General features: G+C 38.5%; 1 protein-coding gene across 1 annotated transcript in view; it reads left to right on the forward strand.

Annotated features, from left to right (window-relative positions):
- LOC110169454 (PDZ domain-containing RING finger protein 4-like) overlaps nucleotides 1-23,694 on the forward strand; it is a 144,563-nt gene extending 120,869 nt beyond the window's left edge. The window contains exons 4-9 of the mRNA XM_055155990.1: nucleotides 2,163-2,265; nucleotides 13,718-13,816; nucleotides 18,092-18,154; nucleotides 20,622-20,723; nucleotides 21,388-21,504; nucleotides 21,829-23,694. Of these exons, the coding sequence (XP_055011965.1) occupies nucleotides 2,163-2,265; nucleotides 13,718-13,816; nucleotides 18,092-18,154; nucleotides 20,622-20,723; nucleotides 21,388-21,504; nucleotides 21,829-23,259 (1,915 nt within the window). The 3' untranslated portion in view covers nucleotides 23,260-23,694. The remainder of the gene's footprint in view (nucleotides 1-2,162; nucleotides 2,266-13,717; nucleotides 13,817-18,091; nucleotides 18,155-20,621; nucleotides 20,724-21,387; nucleotides 21,505-21,828) is intronic.
- The last annotated feature ends 550 nt before the right edge of the window (nucleotides 23,695-24,244 follow it).

Below are 24,244 nucleotides of genomic sequence, written 5' to 3' on the forward strand. Positions count from 1 at the left end.
GATGGCTCATATTCCCCTTCCAACATTTTGTTTTATGTTGCTTTCATCTCAAAGGAGGACTAAAATGTGCGCAAGAAAAGTTTACAAAAGAAATATCTAGGCTTCCTCCCCAGGGTGCAAGGCAAGAGAGCATAGCTGCAGCTTCATTACAGGAAGAAAAGTGATTCAATACAATTAAATCTAAATGCGGAAAACACCTAAAATACCTTTATATAATCCTCATTTTTGGGTCTTTGGAGGATTTGTTTAAAGATGCATTGTGTAACTTTTCTGGTGGATGGTCCATCACATGCTTTTATTCATGGAAATGTTTTTGCCTTGTCAGGAATGTTTCACACTATCTGCAATGGCAACTAAACCAGACCAAGTTACAGGTCAGATCTATGGAGAGGCAACCCTGCTCACAATCAGAATGCAAGTTTTTTCTCGATATTTTTGAGCTATAAAACCACCTGTAAATGTAAGGTAGATCTGTTTAATGTCATACTGTGGACCTCCAATCGAAAAGTAACACAACGCACCTTTAAGCATCTATAGAGCAACATCAGCCAATTCTCCATCTATATGTTTCTTTGCAGAAAAAATGCCATTTCAAATATGTATTATTGTCAAAAGATATGCAGTCTAATCTAACCATCCCCCATGGGTCCTCAGCCAGTAAATGACGTTACATTGCATATTTTTTCTGAGTCACACAAGCTTTACAAGGTGATTATATGGAATGGGCTAATAAACAAGGCTACACATTGGCCACTAACCGGCGACTGCTGCCTCAGGCCTCAGCTCACTTGTAATCAATGCGATCCATAAAACTCCCATATTATTTACTTCTCTTTGTCTGACAACAGGTGCAATTCAATAAACAACATTAGAGAGATGTAAAATTATGCGTAATGGTGCTCAAGATGGAGGTGAGGATCGCATTTGTAAGGAACCATAAGAAAAATATGGGAACATTTTATCGAGTTGTTTTTGCACTGACAACAAAAGTCTTATACTTAGAGGCAATTCTAAACTCTTTATTTTCCTTTGTTCTGCATTATATTATGTAGATCTTAAAGGGTCCATATTATGCCATTTTCTGATCAATGTTATAATGTTGTTTCTTCATCACAAACATACCTGGAGTTGTGTTTTGTTTTATTTACACATCTTTAACACTCAAACCCTGCATATTTAGTTTAACAAAAGTTAAAAGGTAGCTGTTAACTTGAAAACTACCATTTCATGACATCACAAGGTGGCACACAGCATTTTGAGCTTTGGAGATGTAGGCAGACTTATAATAAAGGATTAATCAAACATGTGTGAATGAAACAAAACAAAACGCCAGGTATGTTTTTGAGGAGGTAACATCATTCTAATATGGCTTAAAGATCACAAGGGTCACTGTTGTGTTACATAGGATGTTCCACAATATCATATTAATCGCCATGGAGACAGGCAGCTGACACTACAAATCCTACAAGGCTAAGTTTAAAAGCCAAATCTGTGAAAAAGCAAGCCTAACTCAGAGAGAAAATTTTTCATTATATATTTGTAGCAATAAAAACATGTAATTTTTGAGTATTGAGTATAATGCCATACTCTGGAACACTTCAGACAAAGTAATAACATATCCATGGAGACAAGATAATGGCAGAGAAAAGTTACGTCTACCTTTAAATAATACATAATACTGCTAAGGATCACATTACCATTTACATTTAGCAATTCAATATATCTTTGAGTGTGCAAAGGCCAGATAAAACTCCCATTAATCATTTAAAATGTTAAACTTTATGCCATTTTAGTATTTTTGCCCATCTTCACAAAACCTTTAACAAAATCTTAATAATTCCAATAGAGAGTAGAAGTTTATTGTCATATTTTTGTGTGTGGGAGCTGCTCATTTTGTCACGCTGCTATTTCCTTTTGTTATGAGCAACGCACATTTGACAAACACTGTATTACGTGGGGGTTCAGGCTGTCAAGTACATGAAGTAAATAATATGCAGTTATTAACAAGGGGCTGTACTTTTACCACACACACACTCAGGCAGAAGTGAAAGCCCTTGACAAATCCTTTATTCTACCCAGCCAAGACAAAAAAGGGGGAATGTGAAGGATTTAAAAGAAGCGGTGATGTTAACGCCTCCTCTGTCTGTTTTCTCCTCTGACAGCTGCCACTCTCTGCACACGATGGACCAGGAGTACTACGATGGGACAGCCTACCTCTCCCCGGGAGCAGCTGATGTAGACAGACCAGAGGAGTTTGAGTACGAGGTATGGGCAACAATGGATTCAGTTAAACGTCCAATATTACGCAAAATTGAGTCTTTAGTGTCAAGCCATAATGTTGTAACCTTGTCAAAAACATGCCAGGAGTTGTATTTTTCTCCAAAGCTCAAACTGCTTTGTTTCACCTTGTGATGTCATGTAGTGGTAGTTTTCATGTTAACAGATGTATTGTCCCTTTTGTACAGCTGAGATAAAAAATTCCAGGACTGAATTTATCCAAATAATTGTAGTGGAGGTCAGTTTAAAAACAATGTCAAGCACTGTATTACCACATGACATCACAAGGTGGAACAGACAAAGAACTCAGCCTAAATATGCAGGATCTGTGTGTTTAATGTGTGAACGAAACAAAAAAAACAACTGTGGGTATGTTTTTGATGAGTAAACAACATTATAACAAATCACAAAATAGTGTATTGTAGGCCCTTTAATGCTGCATTACCACATTTTTCTTATAAATTAGTCAATTTTGTTTTGTATAAAAGCAGAAACTTGTGACAAAATCAAAACACCACATGTTTTCATACAATTATAAACACTTTTACCACTCACAAACTTGTGAACTTGTGAGAAAGAGTCATATGAGTCACTATATGACCCTTTGGGTTGAGAGTTGATTGGCTGTTCTTTGGTGGTCCGCTCTGCTTCACCTTTCTATTTGAAAAAGCTGTTCTAAAGCTGTGCCAGTGGCCAAGAAAATCGTGCAGGGGAATACTAATGATGTACCAAAGGGTTTGTAAGACCTATGAAATAGTTATATTTAAATGCCAACTTCCTCATTTCACATTAAGGGTGGACCACTCTTGCACAACCAATCAGCTGTCATCCCAAAGTCAGTGACTCACATGGCTCTTTGATAAATTTCTACAGATAAAATATGTTCTAATTAGATGAAGACCGAGTGTAATGGTTTGATTTTTGTCACAAAATTCAGCTTTTATAATACACTTTCTTGGGGGAAAACATACCACTAATTTAAGAGAAAAAAGTTGGGTACTTCAGCTTTAAATGCTTGAAATTAAAAATTGGCATAGACAATAGAAATAAGTGTATGATAATTATTATGATCATGATTTTGTAAATTAAGCATTTTGTTTGAAATTGTAGGGTGGGTTTTCTGTTGGCAAGATGGCCAAATCAATAATGTGAACTGTTGTGTGGTTCAGTAGCACATATTCAGGGTAATTAGTTTGCCTCATTGAAATGCTTTTAGTCCAATTTCCAAAATGTTTTTTGGAAACAGTTTATCAGGAAATAGTTTTTTATTCAAATTATCTGAGTTTCTTTTGTTGAGATGTAGAGGCCCTGTACCCAATTTGAACCATTTTCAACTTGTGAAAAACAGATCAAGTTCATTTTAAGCTGCAGTGGTTCAACCAAAAAATTTAAGATATTCTTAACATCCCGATTTCTCACCCTGATACATTTTTAGCACATTTTATTACCAACTTCAATTACCAAGAATAACTAGCCCTCTAACACTGCACCAACACTACTTCCGGGTTTGTATTCAATAAAATATACTTTTACAATAATACTATACTGTGACAAACCTCATCTTAATGAATTACATGAAAAAATAGGTAGCCACCATAGCCTTATAAAGAAGTGGACTAAGGGAGTGTGACGTCACCATAGTGTTCGGCTCCAGTCAAATGAAGGTCATGAGACTTGCTGTTATAGGAGCGAGTTTGGAGCAGAGTTCCATATTAAGAACAGGAATTTATTTACAGACAAAATAGCGAAATTAAAACACCATGATCATGTAGAGCAGGTTAATACAAACATTTTGAGACAAAAATGACACGGTTCACTGCAACAGTTACAGAGAACGGGGTGACAATTTTTCAGTGTAAATTCAATTGGAGCCAGAGTCAATGGAGCCGGACACACCTCCATGCTCACTTCCTATTTGGAATGCGCCACTAGCGGGTTACCTGTTTTCATTTATATTTACAGTCTATGGTTGCCACAGGACCCTTAATCTGTTTCCGTGCATAGGTGATTGAGCTGCTAACCTTGTGGTTTTTGGGTGGATATCTACCACCGACCGAGCTTTTATCACTTCTAGTTTGAGGCGAGGTATTCAGAAAAGGACTTTGCGTATGCTTGGGCTAGAATATGCCTTCATCATTTTCACTAGCTCCATCTGGTAAATCTGAATGTTAATGGTACACCTGGTAATACAAGCACCACAAGCTGAAATCAAAATGTCTTTCGCACTCTCTCTTTCCAGCTCCCCTCCATATTTAATGATCCCTAACATTTAGCAGCAGCACAAACTGTAATTGACTCTCCCAGCTCATCTCAAGGGGACAGTTGTGACAGATGATCGGCTGCCCTGCAGACAGCTTGACAACTTTCTCCGTAATAATCATAATGCCATCATGTTTTTTTTTTCATCTGGGATTTTTGTGAGACAGACATCCGTACTTTTACCTGAGATTTGCTTCCTGATTCGACAGCTGTGGAGAAAGATAGAGTTGCCATGTTGGAGAGGTGAGGATCAGGTGCTGTAACACGTTTCTGGTATGGAGACTGAACAGGGAAGGTGTGACTGCAGCTTCATGATGCTGCTTGTTGGTATCTGACACATTCACAGATAAATAGACGCACGGGTTAATCTGTGATAGAAAATGTCAACTTTATTGTCAACTTTATTGTGGTCTGTAAACAAAGTGGGAAAAATGCATTAAAAATAAAATAAGATATTGAAGAATTTAATAATATAATAAAATAATGTGAAAAAGATGAAAAATATAGGATCTATCAAATACTGTATGTATGAGTACTTGAATGCCACTTTGACTTGACTGGGGGAGACAGGAGATATCTACAGATCTCTGGGTCTCTGAGGCAGGAAAAGTGTATTTACTATGAGTGTGGGACTTGGAGAGATGCACGCTCAACATATCATATCTGTACCACCTTGAGAATGCCCAATTTTGTCTGATATCCAAAGCTAAACAGGGTTATGTGTAGTACCTGGATGGACATATCAAGAATTGCATTTGAACCTTTGTGAGACCAATTGCCAGAGAAAACTGATGTATTTTAGTTTTTTCTTCTGTTATGTAGCCTACTTGCACTGTAGTTACCGCTGAATGGTGTTCCTTTATCCAGTCAGCGATCAGAATGAGATCTATGGGGTTATATTTTCTACAAAACAGCTTTCAATGCACTAAAAACAGCCCAGATCACAGACAAAGTTTGCTGAAAAATGTGGGTATGTTTTACAGACATTTTTAGACATGTACGATTAGATATGCCCTTAGGTAAAAAGAAATATCAACAGTAATAGAGCTACTGGTGTCCATGTTGGAACTATAGGGGATGAAAAATTCCAACAATACAATACTACTTCATATATTATTGAAAATGCTTGAGCTGAGCATCACTGTTTTAACACTTCACTGCTTTTGCTAACTTTACACAGAACTGCATATTGAACGTTAGACCAGTTTGCAAAACAATTTTAGCTCATTTGCTCTTCTTGGATTTGCTCTCAGTAATTCCTCCTGCTGTGAAAAGCTGTTTCCTAAAGAGATTTGCGCAGCCCCAGTGTCAAATCTGAGCAAATATAATATATGGAAGCTATTAACAAATCCTATTATGCTTTGTAACCGCTACCATCTTTTATTTCATGCTCTGTGAGTTAGACTGTGCACTAATGCAACCCCACTTACTGTATGTCAACTGAGTGTGCTGCCAGGGGAGAGGAGACAGCCTCTTACAGCTGCTTTTAACAGAAGAGAATGGAGAAAATGCATTTCTCCATATTACCTATTGTTAGCCAGTACTACACTCTGAGCTCTGAGCCACTCAAATCAGACTCACTCCTAATGGGAGAAGCATTTTCACTCCCAAAAGAACATCCAGGTTTGTCCACAAAATCTACACACTTTTAAATAATTTCACGGTAGAAAAGTTAAAAAGAAAATTCTGCTGGCCTGTATTGCACATCTTTTTGTCACCGATTTCATACAGATTGTGGCATCTTAAATTTATAGTGGTTAAATACAGATGGCAATGTCTTGGATCTAGTCCGTAATATCAATGATCAGGTTAAAGGGCCCATATTACTCTTTTCTGATCTGTGTCATAATGGTGCTTCCTTATTATGATACATTGTTTTCTCCAACTGAAAACACTTTCTTCCACTTTGTGATGTCATATGGCAATACAGGAAATACTCCGCTGTGTTTTTTAAACTCCATACACTTCACTAGAATCATTTGAATAATTTCAGTCTTGGGACTGCCAATCTCTACTGAACAAAAGGTGAAATGTAACTGTTGAAAATTACCACTACATGACATCACAAGGTGGAACAGAGCATTTTCATCTTTTGAAATGCAGACAGCCTAATACTGACGGATTATTCAATCATTTTGTTTTGTTTTTTGATGCAGTAACAACATTATAATAATATTAATATTATTAACGGTTTAAAGCACAGAAGAATCAAATTTGAGTAATATAGGGTCTTTAAACATTTGTGAATTTACCTTTTAATTTAGTTTAATTTAGTTTAGTCTTTATTTGAAGGGACAGTGTACAGAGACATTAAGATCATAAAAAACAGACATTCCACACCAGATTATAGCTAAATAGCTAGTTTTCATCTGCAGTCCCTGCAAAGTACAATCTTATGAATATTATGATAAAACTATGGCCCTTAACCCCCATCTGGGTGTATCACACATCTTCCCATTCTTGAATTTGAAAACCACCAATTATTTACTGCAAAGTGCCGCTAGTGAAAAGTAAAAAGAATGTGAAATTGAATGATGAAACTGACTGTACCCGTAATCCATTTTTAGGATAAGTAGAGGATGAATTAATTAGTTTTGTTCCTCCACCGATTTCTTGCAAAGTTTTAAACATTTAGCACCGTATAATTAGCTCATTAATCCACACTAATCTGCAAGTGTTATATTAGTTTGATACATCTGAGGAACTTTTACCATGAAAATGACAACAAAACTGAAAAAGATACAGACAACAGTACAAATGAAGTGGATCATGGTTATTTGTTTACATATTTAAAAGTTTCGGCGCTTTTCACACTTGAGAGGTTTGCAATTAAAGCTCGCCAGTTCCGCATTATGAGACATGTTTACAGCTATTAGAATGAGTCATAATACATAATACACTGGTCAGGGCTGCAGGGACTGAGTGCGAGCAGCTTGTGAGACAATTTCTACTATTTATGGATTGACTATATTAAACCTAGTATTTAGCTTTTTTGTCCTCTAACTGCTTGGGGTCAAAGACTTTGTAGAGTGAATACACTGTCACCATGAGCGGTACAAGATATAAAAAATATAAATCCACTTTGCCATAGGATTGAACCCATAGACGGTATGGACATAGCTAACCCAATAGCCGCCGTGTTCCAAATAGAAAGAGTTCATTGGAGCTCTTCGGTTTTATCGACGTCCAATTGACTTAACACTGAAAAATTGTCACCCCTCTCTCTGTAACTACTGCAGTGGGCCTCATCATTTTGGTTCATATTTACTGACTTTACATGATCCTAGTGTTTTTATTTTGCTATTTTGTACATAAATTCCTATTCCTAATATGGAACTATTCTCCAGATTTGCTCCTTTAACTGCTTGCCTCATGAGTTTCATTTGACTAGAGCTGAATGCTTACACATTCCCTTAGTCCACTTCTTTATAGTCCATAATTTTGCCACTGGCTGAAAACATCTTGTGTTAGCTTTGCCACTCTGCTCATTCGCACTTTTTAAAACTGAAATGTCTCCTGTGTTCAGTCCCTTAAAAGAATTCTTATTTTTCAAATGATGACTGAAAAATATTCCTAAAATGAGGGCAGGGCGATGTGATGATAAAAAATGTAATCTGATTGCAATCAGATTACTTTGACAATCTGCAATTTTTGTCTTACTATTAATCAGTCATTTTCAGTTTAATGCATCTGTGCTCAAACACAGACACTTTTTTCCCACTGACTCTTTCTATGGTCACCCACTGGAAAGCTTTGAGTGAGTGTGGATTTAACCAATTTACAGTGAAGTGTGAACTTTTAGAAGAATCAGACTATTTACAACTATGAACATAACTTAACATGAATCATGGTCAAATCAAAATCGTGACCTGGCTTCAAAAAACTATTATTTTTTGTTGGCATGTTGCTCACCCCTACCTGGAAAAAAAAAATCTACATTTCTTTCCATTCTTCCCACATTCCATACAGTCACACAAGTAAGTACTGCCATTTCTAGTCTTGCAGTGCTCCCCTTTTTACCAGCATACCGGCCAACATGCAGTGCATTTGCAGCAGCTTTTTCACTTAATCAAAGGCCTGATTATTATGACAGCATCTACTGTAGTGTGCCTTAATGGTGGGAAGCCATTTTCCCCTAAACACTCTATGGCGGCCATTAATTTACTCAGCCCTTAGTCACCACACTCCAGTATCTCTGCTCTTTCGGCACAGGGCTTTGAAAGCTTTAGAACAGTCCCTAACCAGACCAAGATGGGTAATGGATTTCAGACAGTCTTTTTACTGTGGAGTGCGAGTGGGTGTTTTAGTATCAAAAGAAAGTAAAAAGAACATCTGGTGGGAAAAAAGTTGTGTGTGTACGCGTTGGCAAAATACACAAAATGGTTTTCATCCAACATGGCTTAATGGTTGCAATCCATTTTCTCTGATCATTTAGCCACAGGTCTTCAGCTCCATCCAGGCATTAATTAGTCAGAAATAACTCCAGGCTTGTTTTTGTCTCATAGGGGTAGATATAGAAGCTACTCACACCTTATAATTCATCAATGCAGTTATTTTTAGATGATGTCTCAGAGATGTTTCCCACAGTTAACATCAAAACAACTTAACATGCGAGGAGCCATTTCTCTGTTACGGCACTTACGTCCTTGGCTGCTTTGTTGCATCATTAAACTAGAGATGTGCGAAAACAGTACCTAAAAGCACCGAAAACTCATTAGTTGTTCTGGCATAATGTCAGAAGTAAAATAAAAAGTCTATTTCTGTCAACATTTGTTAATTACCAAAACTAGTGTGAAAAAAATATAGTAATAGTAGTGATTTAGTGTCTGGCTGTTGCATTTGAAACTAGTTTAACTTTTTTATTACTTTTTTTTAGAATATAAATTGCTCCCAGGTTTGGATTAAAAACTATTTACAGCATTAGACACATATGTGACAGATAAAGAAAAAGAATAGTTACTCTGCCATTGACTATCGCTTGAATGCAGCACATAACAGCTTTAAGACATGTGGTGCATAAAACAAAGGAGCTCGTTTGTTACCCTTCATTTTGAAATAAAATGACATTTCTCTCTCCTCAGATTAATAGTTTAGTGCTTTGCTCATTGATTCTGCAGAAACCCACAATGTGTTTCAGTCCAGAGTGTTATTTTTTTCTTTCATTTTTTTCCTCATAATCATCCATATTTGTTTTGATATGAACGAACCATGCGTGTACCTGATTGGCTAATCCACCTGTCAATCACACACATCTGAACAGTGACCAGACTCATATCTTTGGATAGTATTGAAGAAGAAGTAGAATTCTGATCCCAAGCAAGTGATATGGTCACCCCTTTTATTGGGCAATATTCCTAAGACTCAGAATAAGGGACAGGTTGAATTAAAGGGACAGTCCAAAATTTTGAACATAGGACCTCATTTCCTTCGAGTGTTGGAGATGTGTGGAGAATTTTTTTTTAATATTCCATCCAGTCCTTGTATTTGCAGAGGTCGCTGGGGCTAGGCTAGCGCATGTCAATGGGCATAGATAGCCTTATAGATAGTCTTACCCACTCCACAAAACACCCAAAGCAAAACAGTTATTACACCAGACTGTTGTTGTAAATGTTTGTGTTGATAGAAAAATGTTTGAAATAAAACTAACTTTGCATCACATAAATCGTCACATGTTGAGGGACTATTTTCTCATATATCAGTCCACCGCTACCAAGCTTTCTATCAGGAAGTAGAACTCACTGCTGCTGCTCAGACATAAATCCTTCAAATGCAAGGTTGGTTTTACTTCAAAAATTATTCTGTCAACACAGACTTTTACATCAATAGTCTGATGTAATAATAGTTTTGCTTCAGATGCTTTGTGGAATGGGTAAGACTATTTTTAGTGGCAGGCTAACTATGGTCATTGACATGCACTAGCCTAGCACAGTAAATACAAGAACTGGATGGAATATTTTAAAAAGTGTCTCCACACGTCTCCAACAGTCTGGCTCACTGGGAAATGAGGTCCTATGTCCAAAATTCTCGATTGTCCCTTTAACCATTAAGTATGATCTCGAAAAAACATTATATAGACTAAGTGTACATGTGTCCTTAAATATGTTGTAAATATGATCTGGCAAAAAAAAGGATTTATTTTTTGGCATATAATCCACCCATGTTCAATTTATTTTTAGGATTTGAATTTGTGAACACATTGACAAAGCATTCAACAATTTGCTCAACTCATATCTTTTGATCATAGAGCAGTACTGGCTGTCACAGAAGATGAAAACCCAGAGCTCTGGTGATGTTTTTGCAGTTTTCTTTAGATGTTTTATTCTCTCCAGTACAGTGCATTTAATACTTGCTGTGCATGGAAGAGTGTTCAGCAGCAGCCCCTTAGCTCCCCATGCACACAACACCTCAGTGATCAGCCTGAGAGAGAAAAAAGAAACAGCAGAAAGAAGAGAGGGCTGTGTTTGAACAACTAGAACGATATAAACATCTTACAACATTTAGTCAGTGGTGGCAGGTGTTAGCTATTTAATGCCACACTTGGGCTTTTTTCTCAGCCTAGTTTTTCAAAGCCATGACCCAGCTGATGTGTGAAAAATACTGTAGTAGAGATGTAATGAGTACATATTTATTGTGATATTTTGGACAGGCTCACAGCTTTGTGAACAGTTATTTCTTCATGTAGTCTGCACTGAAATGGAGCAAAGGATCATGGTCTACACTACCAGTTAAAAGCTTTCAATGTTTTTTCTTTATGTGTGTTTTACTTTTTATAATGCAGATATATACTGAAGACATCAAATATATGAAGCAAGATATAAGGAATTATGTAGCAAAAAAAAGTTTAGTATGTTTTATATTTTAGACTGAAATTTGTACACCATTTGCTTTGTTAACAATGCTACAAACCTTTGTCCTTCTTTCAATTAATTTCACGATGATGTCCCCTGAAATGGTTTTGTGTGCCTTGTCAGGGTTCATTAGTGGCAAGAGTGTACAAAGTAGTGATGAAAGCAAAGGGTGGCTATTTTGAAGAGTGTATATAAACTATAAAACCTGTTATATTTTGTTGACTACATTCCTTATGTGTTCAGACATACTTTTGATGCCTTCAGTGACAATCTACTATGTAAATAATCATGAAAATAAAAACAGTGTCTCCAAATTGTTATTGACTTATTGTTTAATTATTGAGACTTTTGACAAAACCCTATATTTTGATTATTGTTCAGTCCCTATAGTGAACACTGTACAGCACACTCACATAATCTAGGACATGTGTCTTTGTGTTTCCATGGCGCTGCCCCATTGAGCCTGAGCCACCACCGCCCAAACGCCATGTCTTTCTGCCTGCTCCATCTCTCTCCACTCGGCTGTTTCTGGTCTAATGAAGATCTCTGGTGGAGAGGCCATTTCACACTTGATTCACCCTCAACGCCCTTGATATGTTTGGGCGCGGCGCTGATGTTTTTGGTGCTGGGGAGAGCCTGGACTGTGGGAAAATGAGAGTGCAAAGTGGTTCATCTTCATTAACTGTCGGCGAGCTACGGCTGGGATTGGAAAATAGAGTTTTGGCTGCTCTTTTCACCAGAACTTCAATTTTCTCTTGGATCCAATTGTGTTGACAAACCAATTTTGGAACTTGAAGAAAATTGGAAAAGAAAGTACACACTGGAAGCAAAGCACAGCAAAGAAGTTTGTGTAATTAGAATCCATTTGTGTGGAAGAGTGTTTTTGGACGCTCAATCTAAAAGTCAAAACAAGAATCCAAATCTGACACTGGCCTCATCTCACTGTAAAATTAGAAAATACCCAAATGTAAAATATATTTTTGTCACACTGAATGTGTTGAATTACAACACTGATAAAGGAGCTGTAGCCTAACCTCTTACTGTTTTAAAAAGTTACTAAAATAATCGCTATTGAAGCTGGGTTGCCAGGTTTCGCTAGTGACGATTTAGGGCAGACGGAGGTAGTTGAGGTTTAAACCAACTGGATTTCAGCATTGAAACTGGCAACCTAAATGTGAAGCTTCTTCTGAATTCTGCTTGGCTAATCATCATGGGACCCAATGCACCACTTTATAACAAAGTTTTATTTTTTGTAACTAAGAATCAATCAGCATAATTGTTACCAGTGAGTCATTTGTTTGTTTCATATCTGGGGACACAGTAAGGTCATGTTTATTAAATTTAAAATCTAAATCATCCTACATACAGTCCCTTTAAATATTCAAGTTCCCAGTCACTTTTTATTTTACACCCAGAACTTATTTTAATCAATGTCCTCTGAGCATTTGTGGGAAACATGAATAAAGATAATAAGAAAGAAACAATAGCTTGGTCCTTAATCCCAGTTGTAGTTTTTGTAGTAGTAGGTTTAGACAAAATTAATAATTTTTGCATTCTTAAAATATTAAATTGATTAAAATTAATACACTTTATTTTACTAAAAGACTAAAAAAAAACAACAACAAAAAAGCAGCATCAAACACGACCCAAGTCACTAAAAATCCACATTGCATTGCATGGAAAATGAAGGAACAGAATGCATTAAATATGAAGGATTACTTGTTTGTTTATACCTACAAAAATGACTCCCATCGACACTTAGGTACTAAACCATGTTGCACTAGGCTCATGGGGAACTCTATCACTGATCTGCGAGTCAATGTTTTTCTTGTCTGTACCTGAGGGAGAGAGATGAATACCAAAGACGCACCCTATCTGGCAGCATTAGCATAATTATAGTTTATTTACGGCCTAATATCTTGTGACTTGGCACTGGCTTGAAAGAAAAAAACACGGAGAAGGTCCTCTGACACTTATCAAAGCTCTCTCCGATCAGACTGTGTGAGCTGAGAATGCCTTTCATGATCAAACAAAAGTATAAAAAAAAAATAAAAAATAGCTATCCGCACCCAATAAACGTCTCGAAAACAAGTTGGACTTTTTTGTTGGGTCTGTACAATGCGTCTATTTGATGTTCAGTCCAACAGACCCCAGAGTTTGGCCAGCCATTGTAATGAATACAAACTTTGACTTTCATGTGCAGATGAGTTTAACTATTTCTTTCTGTCTGTTTGGGGTGATGTAATCTTAGCCAAATTTGTGGTGTGTGTGTGTTTTTTTTTTTCTTTTATCTCTTGATGTTTGGCACAATTTGTTCATTTTGATTTTGACAGGAAGTGGAGCTTTGTCGACTCACCAGCCAGGAGAAGTTGGGGCTGACGTTGTGCTACAGGACAGACGAAGAAGAAGATGTGGCGATCTATGTCAGCGAGGTAACAAAACATGCACTAGTCAAAACACATCATGTGCATAGAGGGCTATAATAATTATTAATTTGTTAATTGATTAATCTAGCATTTGTATTGCATTAATTGTTTACTTGAAAACAAAAGTGAATATGAGATTTTGACCCAGATAAAATTGAAGTGAAGCCACTTGAGAACAGTTTGGTGCAGTCTGTGTAAATGCAAAAATAGTGTTGATTTACATTTCGCCATGTTATTTTAATTTATTACAGCTCTATCTAAGTCATAAACCTATTCTCTCAACTCATGACTCATGGGTTTTGGAGCCTGTTGTTACACCAGTTAATGATTATTTGGTTACTAAATTATTAGTTGATATTTATTTCAATAATCAGTAGGTGGTGATTCAGCAGCAACCGTACATATACACAGAACCATTGCTTTCTTGGACAACATTAGATTGATTTAAATGGTGGAGCACCCACTCATTTAACCATTAAAAATGACAGAATTTACTCCTGAGTATGTTATACTTGGAGGTAGGGCTGTGTATTGCCAAGTACCTTATGACACAATACATACATGATACAGGGTCCCCAATACTGAGACCTTGATACCATACATGTTCATCCCTTAAAGGTGCACTGCCTAACATTTCTAGTGGAGGGTCCGCCACCTGCTTCTCTCCATGGAAATATAATTGCTTTGTCTAGAATGTTCCATAGTGTAGAATAAACCTATTTATCACCAGGGAGACAAGCAGGATACAGCACTATGCTATATTACAATTCAGATTTGTGGAGAGTCGTCCCTCATCACAGAAGGAATTATTGCAGTGAGTAGTAGTGAGCAGGTAGTTAAATGTCAGTTTATAATGCTTTTATGTTGTTTAAAAGTATCAAAATATGCATCTCTGTATATATATATATATATATATATATATATATATATATATATATATATATATATATATATATAGACAAAATGTGTTTCTCACCTTCCACGGTGGTTGGTCTCTCTCACCCTCATTCAGCTCAGGTCCTCTACCAGAGGCCTGGGAGCCTGAGAGTTCTGCGCAGTATCTTTGCTGTTCCCAGTACTGCACTTTTCTGGACTGAGATGTCCATTGTTTTTCCCGGTATCTGTTGAAGTTTGGGGGTTACAGCCCCGAGTGCTCCGATCACCACAGGCACCACTGATATATATATATATATATATATATATATATATATTATATATATATATATATATATATATATATATATATATATATATATATATGATATATTGCTGTATCGATATTTTGAGTACAGCCCAATTTGGAGGAACGCTGACAATAAAATAATGTTATTTGTAGCCTTGTGGTGATTATTATGCATGTCCAGTGTCCTTTTTATTTTTGCTATTCAAATGCAGCTGATCATTATGCAGAGAATCTTCAACATTCATAAGTTTTGCACTTGAGAAACTTCTCCAGCTCTGAACCCTTTTATCTTGGTCCGCTTGGAAAATGTATCAGATATGTGTTCTTGTGCTGTGTGCTGTATTTTCCTTCTATCTTCTGAAAGAGCACTGCTAGCTGTGTGCAAATGAAAATATGAAGGCTCATGGGGAAAGATGTATAGGCTATCTGAAGTTACACAACTGAACACTGCCAATGGGCAGCCACTGCTTCAAAACACTGTAATGCAGTCTTATTAGTAAAATCTGGAAGTAGTGTTAGTGCTAGTGGTGATAACTGTAATAATCTAGTTACATATTCAAGTTCTATTTTATTTTAAAGGGCCCATATTATGCTGTTTTTGGATCGATATTATAATGTTGTTTCCTCATTAAAACATACCTGGATTTGTGTTTTGTTTCATTTACACACACAACCTTGCATATTTAGCAGCATCCACCTTGTGATGTCATGTGGTAATACAGGAAGTGCTCCACTGTGTTTTTAAACTCCATACACCTACACTAGAATCGTTTGGAAGATTTTAGCCCTCTAATTGCCAAGTTCTACTGAACAAAAGTTAAAACGTTAGCCGTAAACTTGAAAACTACCACTTCATGACATCACATGGTGGAACAGAGCATTTTGAGCTTTGGAGACATAGACAAGCTGATATTGCAGAATTACTGAAACATGTGTGAATGAAGCAAGACATAACTCCAGATATGTTTTTGATGAGGTAACAACATCATAACATAACTTAAAGCTCATAAGAATCAATTTTGCGCCCTTATTTTTTGATATCCAACTACCCAGAAACCTTAAAGAGCTCCTCAAATCTTTTTTTTTTTTTCTATTTTTTTGCCCATTCCCCTCCAACAGCAGGCTGGCGGGATGCTACATGTTATAGCCCAAAGACTCCTACCCTCCCTCTATTTTCCTCACAGCGGTTTGAACCATTGAAAACGCCACTCCATTCTGTACAACTTTGTGCTAGATTTCGTTTGAAGTTGACTCGGATCCTGCAAGGTGTTTCCTTTGAGAGCTGGAGTGGAATATAAATGACGGCAGTGCGTGGCTCCTGGCAGCATCTTTAAATGTTGCCTTTCAAAAAAGACAGAGTATGTTGCATGCAGATGAGCACACTGAATCACACTATACATTGGGAGGAGTAGGGAGGCGGATCATGCTCACATACCATGGGAGGACACATCGTTTCAAGAGCAAAACAAAGTCACTTTAAGACAAGGTGTGCGTTTGTCTTCTCACTTCTCCTCTTTTTGTTGACCCCTGTGGTTGCCGCGACGGCTGGAGTTGGGTGCACTCTGGACAATGGCTTTTTTCATGAATGACACACAAACCCCATAGAAAACAACACATCCAGACAGTATTTGAAAATACTGTTCCTTTTGTTAGCATGGGCTACAAATTTTTATCACTATCACTAAATGTTATATCACTAATTTATCTTACATTACTGGGCTTGTTGTTGGTTAGTTGGCTGCTTCTAGTGCATATGACTTGTTCTCATATTTTTGTAATTTCTTGGTTTGGTGAGATAGGAGCTTAGTAAATGTTTATCATAGTTTTTTTTTTTTGTTTATTTGTTTTGTTTTTTTTTCACAACAGTTTTATTTCAGTCTCACATTTGAGTAACTCTGTATTATTAGTCTACGCTCTGTTCCACCTTGTGATGTAGTGGGAAGTTAACAGCTCCTTTTACCATTAGTCCAGTAGAGATTGGCAATTCCAGGGCTGAAATCATCCAAAGGATTCTAGTGATGGTGTATGAAGTTTAAAAACACAGCGGAGCACTTCCTGTATTACCACATGACATAAGGTGGAACAATATTTTCTGTCTGAGAGAAGAATTAAATATGCAGGGCTTGTGTAACATGTGTGAATGAAACAAAACACAACTCCATGTATGTTTGTGATGACGAAACAAGACATAATGACCTGAGGCTCTGCTTAAAGGTCCCTTTAAGCAAAGCCTCAGGTCATTACAATTAGAATATGTTGTCTAAACCATATTCATCAAAAAGTGAAAATGTATAGTGTAGGCTTACAATAAGATGAGAATGGTTGACACTTTTTACACATAAGCATTGGGGACAACAGTGCAGCTACAGCGCAGGTTTGTATTCTTCTGAGAGCACATTTTTCCTTTGTCCCTATTCCACCCTTGACTCCAGTCTGTGACCTCCTCCTGGTTTAATGTGCTGCTCTGTGTGGGAGTGGACCATCATGAAGATGGAGTGCCTGTGCCCCAAACATCTCCAGAGATTCACAGTGTGATAGGACAGAGTGAAACCAATGGGCCCAGACAGCCATTGACTGGACATGAAACAGTGCTCTGCCCCCTACTCCACCATTATTGTTTACATGAGGACAGGTGCGTTAATGAAAGGGATAGAAAAGAACTAAGATTTGTAAAGGGAGGCATAATGTTTTTTTGTTATTACCTCAAATAAACCTGCCTCCAGCCTGCATCTCTCTGTCAGCTCAAAGTCTGGATACATCTGCATAAGGATCATACAATACAAATGATAAATAAAATATCTAAAATCACAATAGCTGTATCCTGCCAACTAGAAGCCTTATGTAGTAATTAGTCTTTCTGATTGTCTTGCATATTTAATTGCATACATTTTTGAATCTCAGTCTACCATATGTTAGATTGTTTAGAAGTTCATCTCTCAGTTAAAATATATTGAGTTTTTCTGGTGAGTTGGTAAATCTAAAATGACCAACACCATGTAAACTCTCTCTATATCTGACATCATATAGTCAATGAAAAATTCATCGTAATGGGTCTTATCATGATCAGAATAATACAACTTCTGTATCTTTTTCCACAGATCAGTCCAAACAGCATTGCAGCGAGAGACGGGCGCATCCGAGAGGGGGACCGCATCTTACAGGTACCGCTGTTTCCACCATCACAGCAACATTAAACCTGCTGTTTGTGCTGTTCTCTACCACTGACTTCCACCAGGTCTTTTCATTGTGAACAGTGTGTGCCTGCTATAAGGGAGCAAATGCCCCCCTTGGCTCTTGTAGTTACATACTCAGCACCAGTGGCGTTACCTAACAGCTGTACTTCTCTGTGATACTGTGTTTAGCCCTGCAGCTCTGTCCCCAACCCCAGATACAGGGGAGCTATTAGTCTGTGGGGGTTTGATAGGGCGCCCCTTGTGCTTCGCTCAGAGAAAATCTTATTTTAATGCTAAACCTGCACTAATGGCTTTTCTTTGGCCACATGAGTGCAATAGAAAAGAAGAAAGCAAAACAACAACTTTTTATGACCTTTTAATGATGTTTAGGGGCTAGGAATTGCCTTCTTAGATACTGAGAACATGAGCAATGATTTTGTTATGCCTTTAGTCACCAAATTATTAATCCCACTAATTACACACTTTTGAATTGTTCTTGTACTCCCCCCAGTTCTCCCTCTCCAACACTTTAGATGTGGAACTAACAGTGATGGTAGTTGTTGTAATTTTCCTCTGGTTAATCCTATCTCATCCCATCTCATCAACTATGGCTTGTTGCCCTAGGATTATTACCCTTTAAGATGTATTCATTAGTGAGACAGACAAGATTAGTCCTGTTTAATCATTTGTATTTTCCTCTATGGTAATTATGGCAATAATGTATTTATTTATTACATTTAATTTGACTATGCTGATAAATGAGAGTAATAATTTGGAAATGGCTGGTTTTGAATTCCCACTAGTCTATTTGGAATGGACTCACATTTGTGTTTTAGCTCAGACAAGGCTCTTCCTGTCTTATTTCTCCATAATTACCACTTATTGGTAGGTTTCTTTATTTATGTCGTGTCTGAGCCATGGACCCTTTACGTTGTCCACTAAACTCCACCAAATTAATAGACTTATGGTAAATGAGTGTTTTTAAATGGTCGTGGCTAAGAGAGTCATTTCCCTCAATGACATATAGGGCTTTTCCATAACAAGCTGCACATAATGAGCTTTGCATTAATGAGTGCAACACTAATGAGATGCTCTCGAGACACCAGTGAAAGCAGTTAAACACAGAAACCAGGTTAATTTAACTTCCTCAATCCACACAAACACTTGGATAAGCCTAATGGCCCATATTTATCTGAGCTGTCCAACATTAGTGGCCAACACTAGGCTTCTTTCCAAGCTAGGTGAATAATGGCTCATTTCTCTTTCAGATGTTGGCAGACATACAGTTATTCAAGGTCAGATAAAATCATAAAAAGTGTACTTGTGTACCAGTACATGGTATGATTTTTGTTTTGTTTTTTACATTTTAGAGAAAAGCAATTCGTATTTTCTAAATGAGTATTTTTGACCATGGCGGTAACTCACAAGTGGCACAGGTTCAAACTGTAATAGAAGCAAACGGTTAAGGAACAGTTGGTTAGATTTAGATTTTCAATTTCACAAACATGACCTAACTGTGTCCCTAGATACAAGGTTAAAAATGATAATGCTTTTTCCTACTTACAAAAACATTGTACACTGTGGCCAAGTTGTTTATTTTACACTTGTGTTTTGATTCACCTGGGGCTCTCATTTGGTTTGCCAGTTTCAACGCTGAAATCCAGTTGGTTTAAAACTAAAATGCCTCTCTCTGATCTGAATGGTCACTACTGCACCCGCAGCAGATCATAAACCAGAGCTAGTGCAGCCTCTGCAGCTCAGGGAGTTAATCCTGGAGGTTCTCGACTCTCACATGAGACATGGCCTGTCCATACACTGAAAATGAGAAAAGCAAATTTCAGTATGAGTGACAGCATTAGCAATGTATTTAGCAGGGACATCTAATGTTGTGTATTTTCCTCCTAGGTCATTAAATGAATTTTCTTTTCTATAAATATAAAACTAATGGTTGAACTAGTGGAAGAAATCGCACGTACTTGCAGCATGCATTACTATAACAGAGTATGACTGATATATGGACCAGAGGTTGTGGTGGTGTTTTGCAGCTCCACCAGTTCTCCAGCGCTATTATCCACCAGTGACAGGGGCCATTAGTCTCCCCCACACAAAGATGGACGCCCCCTGTCAGTGGCCAGTTAATTGTACAGTTAGATGTATGTATGGTGCGAGATACAACAGCAGTGCCGGCCCACAGCCACTGTCCCATTCATAATCAAAGCTTTATATTAGAGAGTCTCTTTACTGTGAATCCCAGGACGGAGCAGAGAGGATTCTGTGCACGGGGCCTTTTATTGAGGTGGCTTGTTTTTCCTAAAGAAATTTGCATAAGGTTAACAGATAAAAGGGGCTCCTGTGTGAATATTCAGGCTATTGCTGTTAACACCAACGATGATGAATTCTGAAAATGTGTGTTCGCTTTAGACTAAAAAGCTGTGTTTTTGTTTCTAATCTTCAGATTAATGGGCAGGATGTCCAGGACAGAGAGGAGGCAATGGCGGCTCTCTCTAATGAAGAATGTAGGAGAATTGTGCTGCTAGTCGCCCGACCAGAGTTGCAGGTATGTATGTATGTAGGTATATATTCCTTTTAGATTTAATAACTTGTTTATTTACATCTAATTTACTATACATTATAACTGACATCCATTGCATTAAGCTGTTACTGTCTTGTAAACATGCTTGTTAAATAGTTAATGTACAAAAACACACACTCTGATGAAGCATTAGCCAAAGATTCATTATAAAGTTAAAATGAATTATTACATTGTCATTTAGAGCAGTCATTGTAGCAGTAAGTGGTCACCATCTCCACCTTTGCGATACCAGACCTGCTGAAAGCCACCATTGAGACCTCATCATGTTTTATTTTTATGTAGCACCACTGTAATTGACTTCCAACTCCAAGCCATAAAAGCTAATGGCATGCTAATGTTGAGTGCGTTCAGACTGAGGCCGGTGGCAAAGAGGCAGAGGAAGTCCTGTCGCAGTGCAGAGGAGCCTGGAGCAGAGTGCTCTGTACAAATGTGTGGAGTAATTAACTGTATCTCAAGATATGAAACCACTTTTGTCCCGAGTCAGCAGACACAGAGATGATAAATAGTGTGGGGGGCTTTAGGCCAAAGATGAACACAGTAGAGACTAGTACGCTCTTCAGTCCTACTCCAGACCAGGGCTTCATACATTTCACACAAATCCATTAAGTGTATGGTCTTCCTGTTGTAGCTGGAGGAGGCCTGGCTGGACGATGAACACAGCGAGTTCCTGGAGCAGCTGAAGATGGAGATGCTGGAGGAGCAGCGTAGAGAGGAGATGGAGATGGCTGCCTTAGAGGAGGAACAGGTGAAGAGCCTTTCTAGGCTATTGTTTACAAGAGAAAAATCTTTAGTTGAATAAATAATACAGAAGTTTCTCAAACAAACTCACTTAATATATAATGATAATACATATTTATTGTCATTACAATTCATAATTGTGTTTTGTTCTGAGGATTGGGCAAAAATCCATATAAATGGAAAATCAAAGAAAAAAAATGAGGAAACAGTCCCTCAAGAACATCACTGTGTGAATATATTATACATAGTGGTGTCTTTGTGCTGCTGTTTCTCCATCTGTAAATGTGTTTATGCTAAAGGTGTTTCCTGATCTCTGTTATACTTGTTTCAGAGAGCTGAAGATGAGCGGCCATCTTGCTCGTCCCTGTCTCACCACACAAACCATGTGCCGCACACGAGAGAGCGTCGGGGGAGTGCAGAGAATGTGCTAACTCAGATCCAGAGGCGTCTGTCCCAGTGTCTCCGGGACAGGGACACACACCGACCCCCCGGCTCCACGCGACTAGAGGACAGAGATGAGGACGAGGACGGAGATCGCTTCCAGCAGCTCCTGGAGCTCAAGTGTCAGATCCGGAACAGCGGCGAGTATGACCTGTTCTACAGCCGCCGCAGCACCATCGAGTGCAGTGTGGCTGAGCAGGGCAGTGTGCAGCACGAGCTGCGCATGCTCAATGAGGAACTGCGCAGTATCGAGATGGAGTGCCAGAACATCATGCAGGCTCATAAGCTCCGCAAAGGCCAGGAGTCACCCTCCAGCGGCCTGTCCAGCAAAAACCAAAGTCCAAAGCGAGGAAATCAAACCAGGAGCAAGCTGACGGACATAAACGAGCGGCTTGAGAAATCGGACAAGGACAGCTCCAGTGCCTACAACACAGCGGAAAGCTCCCGCAGCACACCTCTGCAGATGGAGCGATCTCCTGAACACTCTCTACAGAGAATCAGCCTGACCAACCAGAGAAACCTCTCCAGTGGGCTCGCCAGGAGCCAGGCCAGCCCGGTGCCCGCCCTCAGAGCCCCTGTCCTGGGGAAAGGCAGTAGTCCTGACCACAGTAACCCCTCTGAGTCTGACCACGCCCCTCAGCCTGAAGAGGACAAGCAAAGTTCAAAGGTCACAGCCTCTGTTTCTCAAATTCCTTATTTCTCTCCGTCCCACAGTTCCCAGCAGCGTCAGGCCACCATCCCGGCCCACGCGCGTCATTACCAGAGCTACATGCAGCTGATCCAGCAGCGCTCGGCTGTGGAGTATGCTCAGAGCCAGCTCAGCCTGCTCAGCCTATGTAAGGAGCCTCAGACACCTGAGCCCAAAATGGAGTGGAAGGTGAAGATCCGCAGTGACGGCACCCGTTACATCACCAAGAGACCAGTGAGGGACAAGATCCTGAGAGAGCGCGCCCTGAAGATCAAAGAGGAGCGCAGCGGAGGTATGACCACTGATGATGACGCCATGAGCGAGATGAAGATGGGTCGCTACTGGAGCAAAGAGGAGAGGAAACAGCACCTGGTCCGAGCCAAGGAGCAGAAGAAGAGGCGTGAGTTTATGCAGCGCAGTCGCCTGGAGAGTCTGAAGGAGAACCCTCAGAGCAGCAGTGAGGCCCGCAAAGAGGTCAGCATCATCGAGCTGAGCCAGAAGAAAATGATGAAGAAACGCAACAAGAAGATCTTGGACAACTGGATGACCATCCAGGAACTGATGACTCATGGCACCAAGGCACCAGAGGGCGCTAAAGTGAACAATGCCTTTCTCTCAGTGACTACTGTATAACTGTACTGTACAGGATACCCATGTGGTACGGAATTCTTGCCTCGTTCAATGTGGCTTTTTAGGAGGACAGAAATATTTTTCACTCTTTTTAACTGAAAAAGCATTTTATAAAGGATTTATCAGTGATCTAATAGTTTGTTTCTGAGGAGGTTTTTCATATCAATTCACAATCACAATTTTCTATAAAACAATACTGTTATTTTTCTTACTTGTGTATTTACATGTTTGAGTTAAATCATATTTGTTTTGTTTCATAGCTGCAGACACTTTTCTACATGGCCATCTGATGATCACTCTTGACCTTAATAACTGAAGATGTTAATGTTTCTGTTTGTTCAGCCTCAGGTCTTTTCACTTTGTCATCAGTTCTGTTTCACAGGCCTGTGGCCTCAATGCTGGAGAGTCATTTCTAATACAGTTCTAGTGTTGAATTATGCCAGAATATAATGAAATGTCAGTAGTGTATTTTGTAGAGTACACATTCTCTGAAAACCTTTGATTGTTGAATTTTTATGCTGCGATTTCTTAAACCAACAGTCCCTGGTCAATGGGAGATGGATACAGCAAAGAAAGTCAAATTAGTTAAGTAATTTTATTTATCTCAAAAAAGTAATGTCATCTTTTATTTTTATATTTTCTATGTAGATTTTCTACATAGTTTTACATTTGGACATTACACATCCAGTTCAGCCTTACTGATAAAGAGCGCAGTAGCAATCTCAGTGCTTTATCCACATACACATACCTTTGTATAATTCACCATAACATGTAGTACTACAGACAGTGTTGGCTGATACTGTACACTCATGCCTCTTGTGTTCAGTGAGCAGGACTCAGAACACAGATACTTTTATCACCAAACATTTAAATTGGGTTTTGGTTGGCATACATTGCATTCTGTTTTATGTAAAATGAATTTAAATCATGTAAATTTGGACATTTGAACCTAACCCTGTGTTAATTGAGTCAATGTGAAATTTCAAGT

This window comes from Boleophthalmus pectinirostris, unplaced genomic scaffold (assembly GCF_026225935.1).
Source record: "Boleophthalmus pectinirostris isolate CB_2022bp ecotype Guang Dong unplaced genomic scaffold, ASM2622593v1 HiC_scaffold_2, whole genome shotgun sequence".
Taxonomy (NCBI): Eukaryota; Metazoa; Chordata; class Actinopteri; order Gobiiformes; family Gobiidae; genus Boleophthalmus; species Boleophthalmus pectinirostris.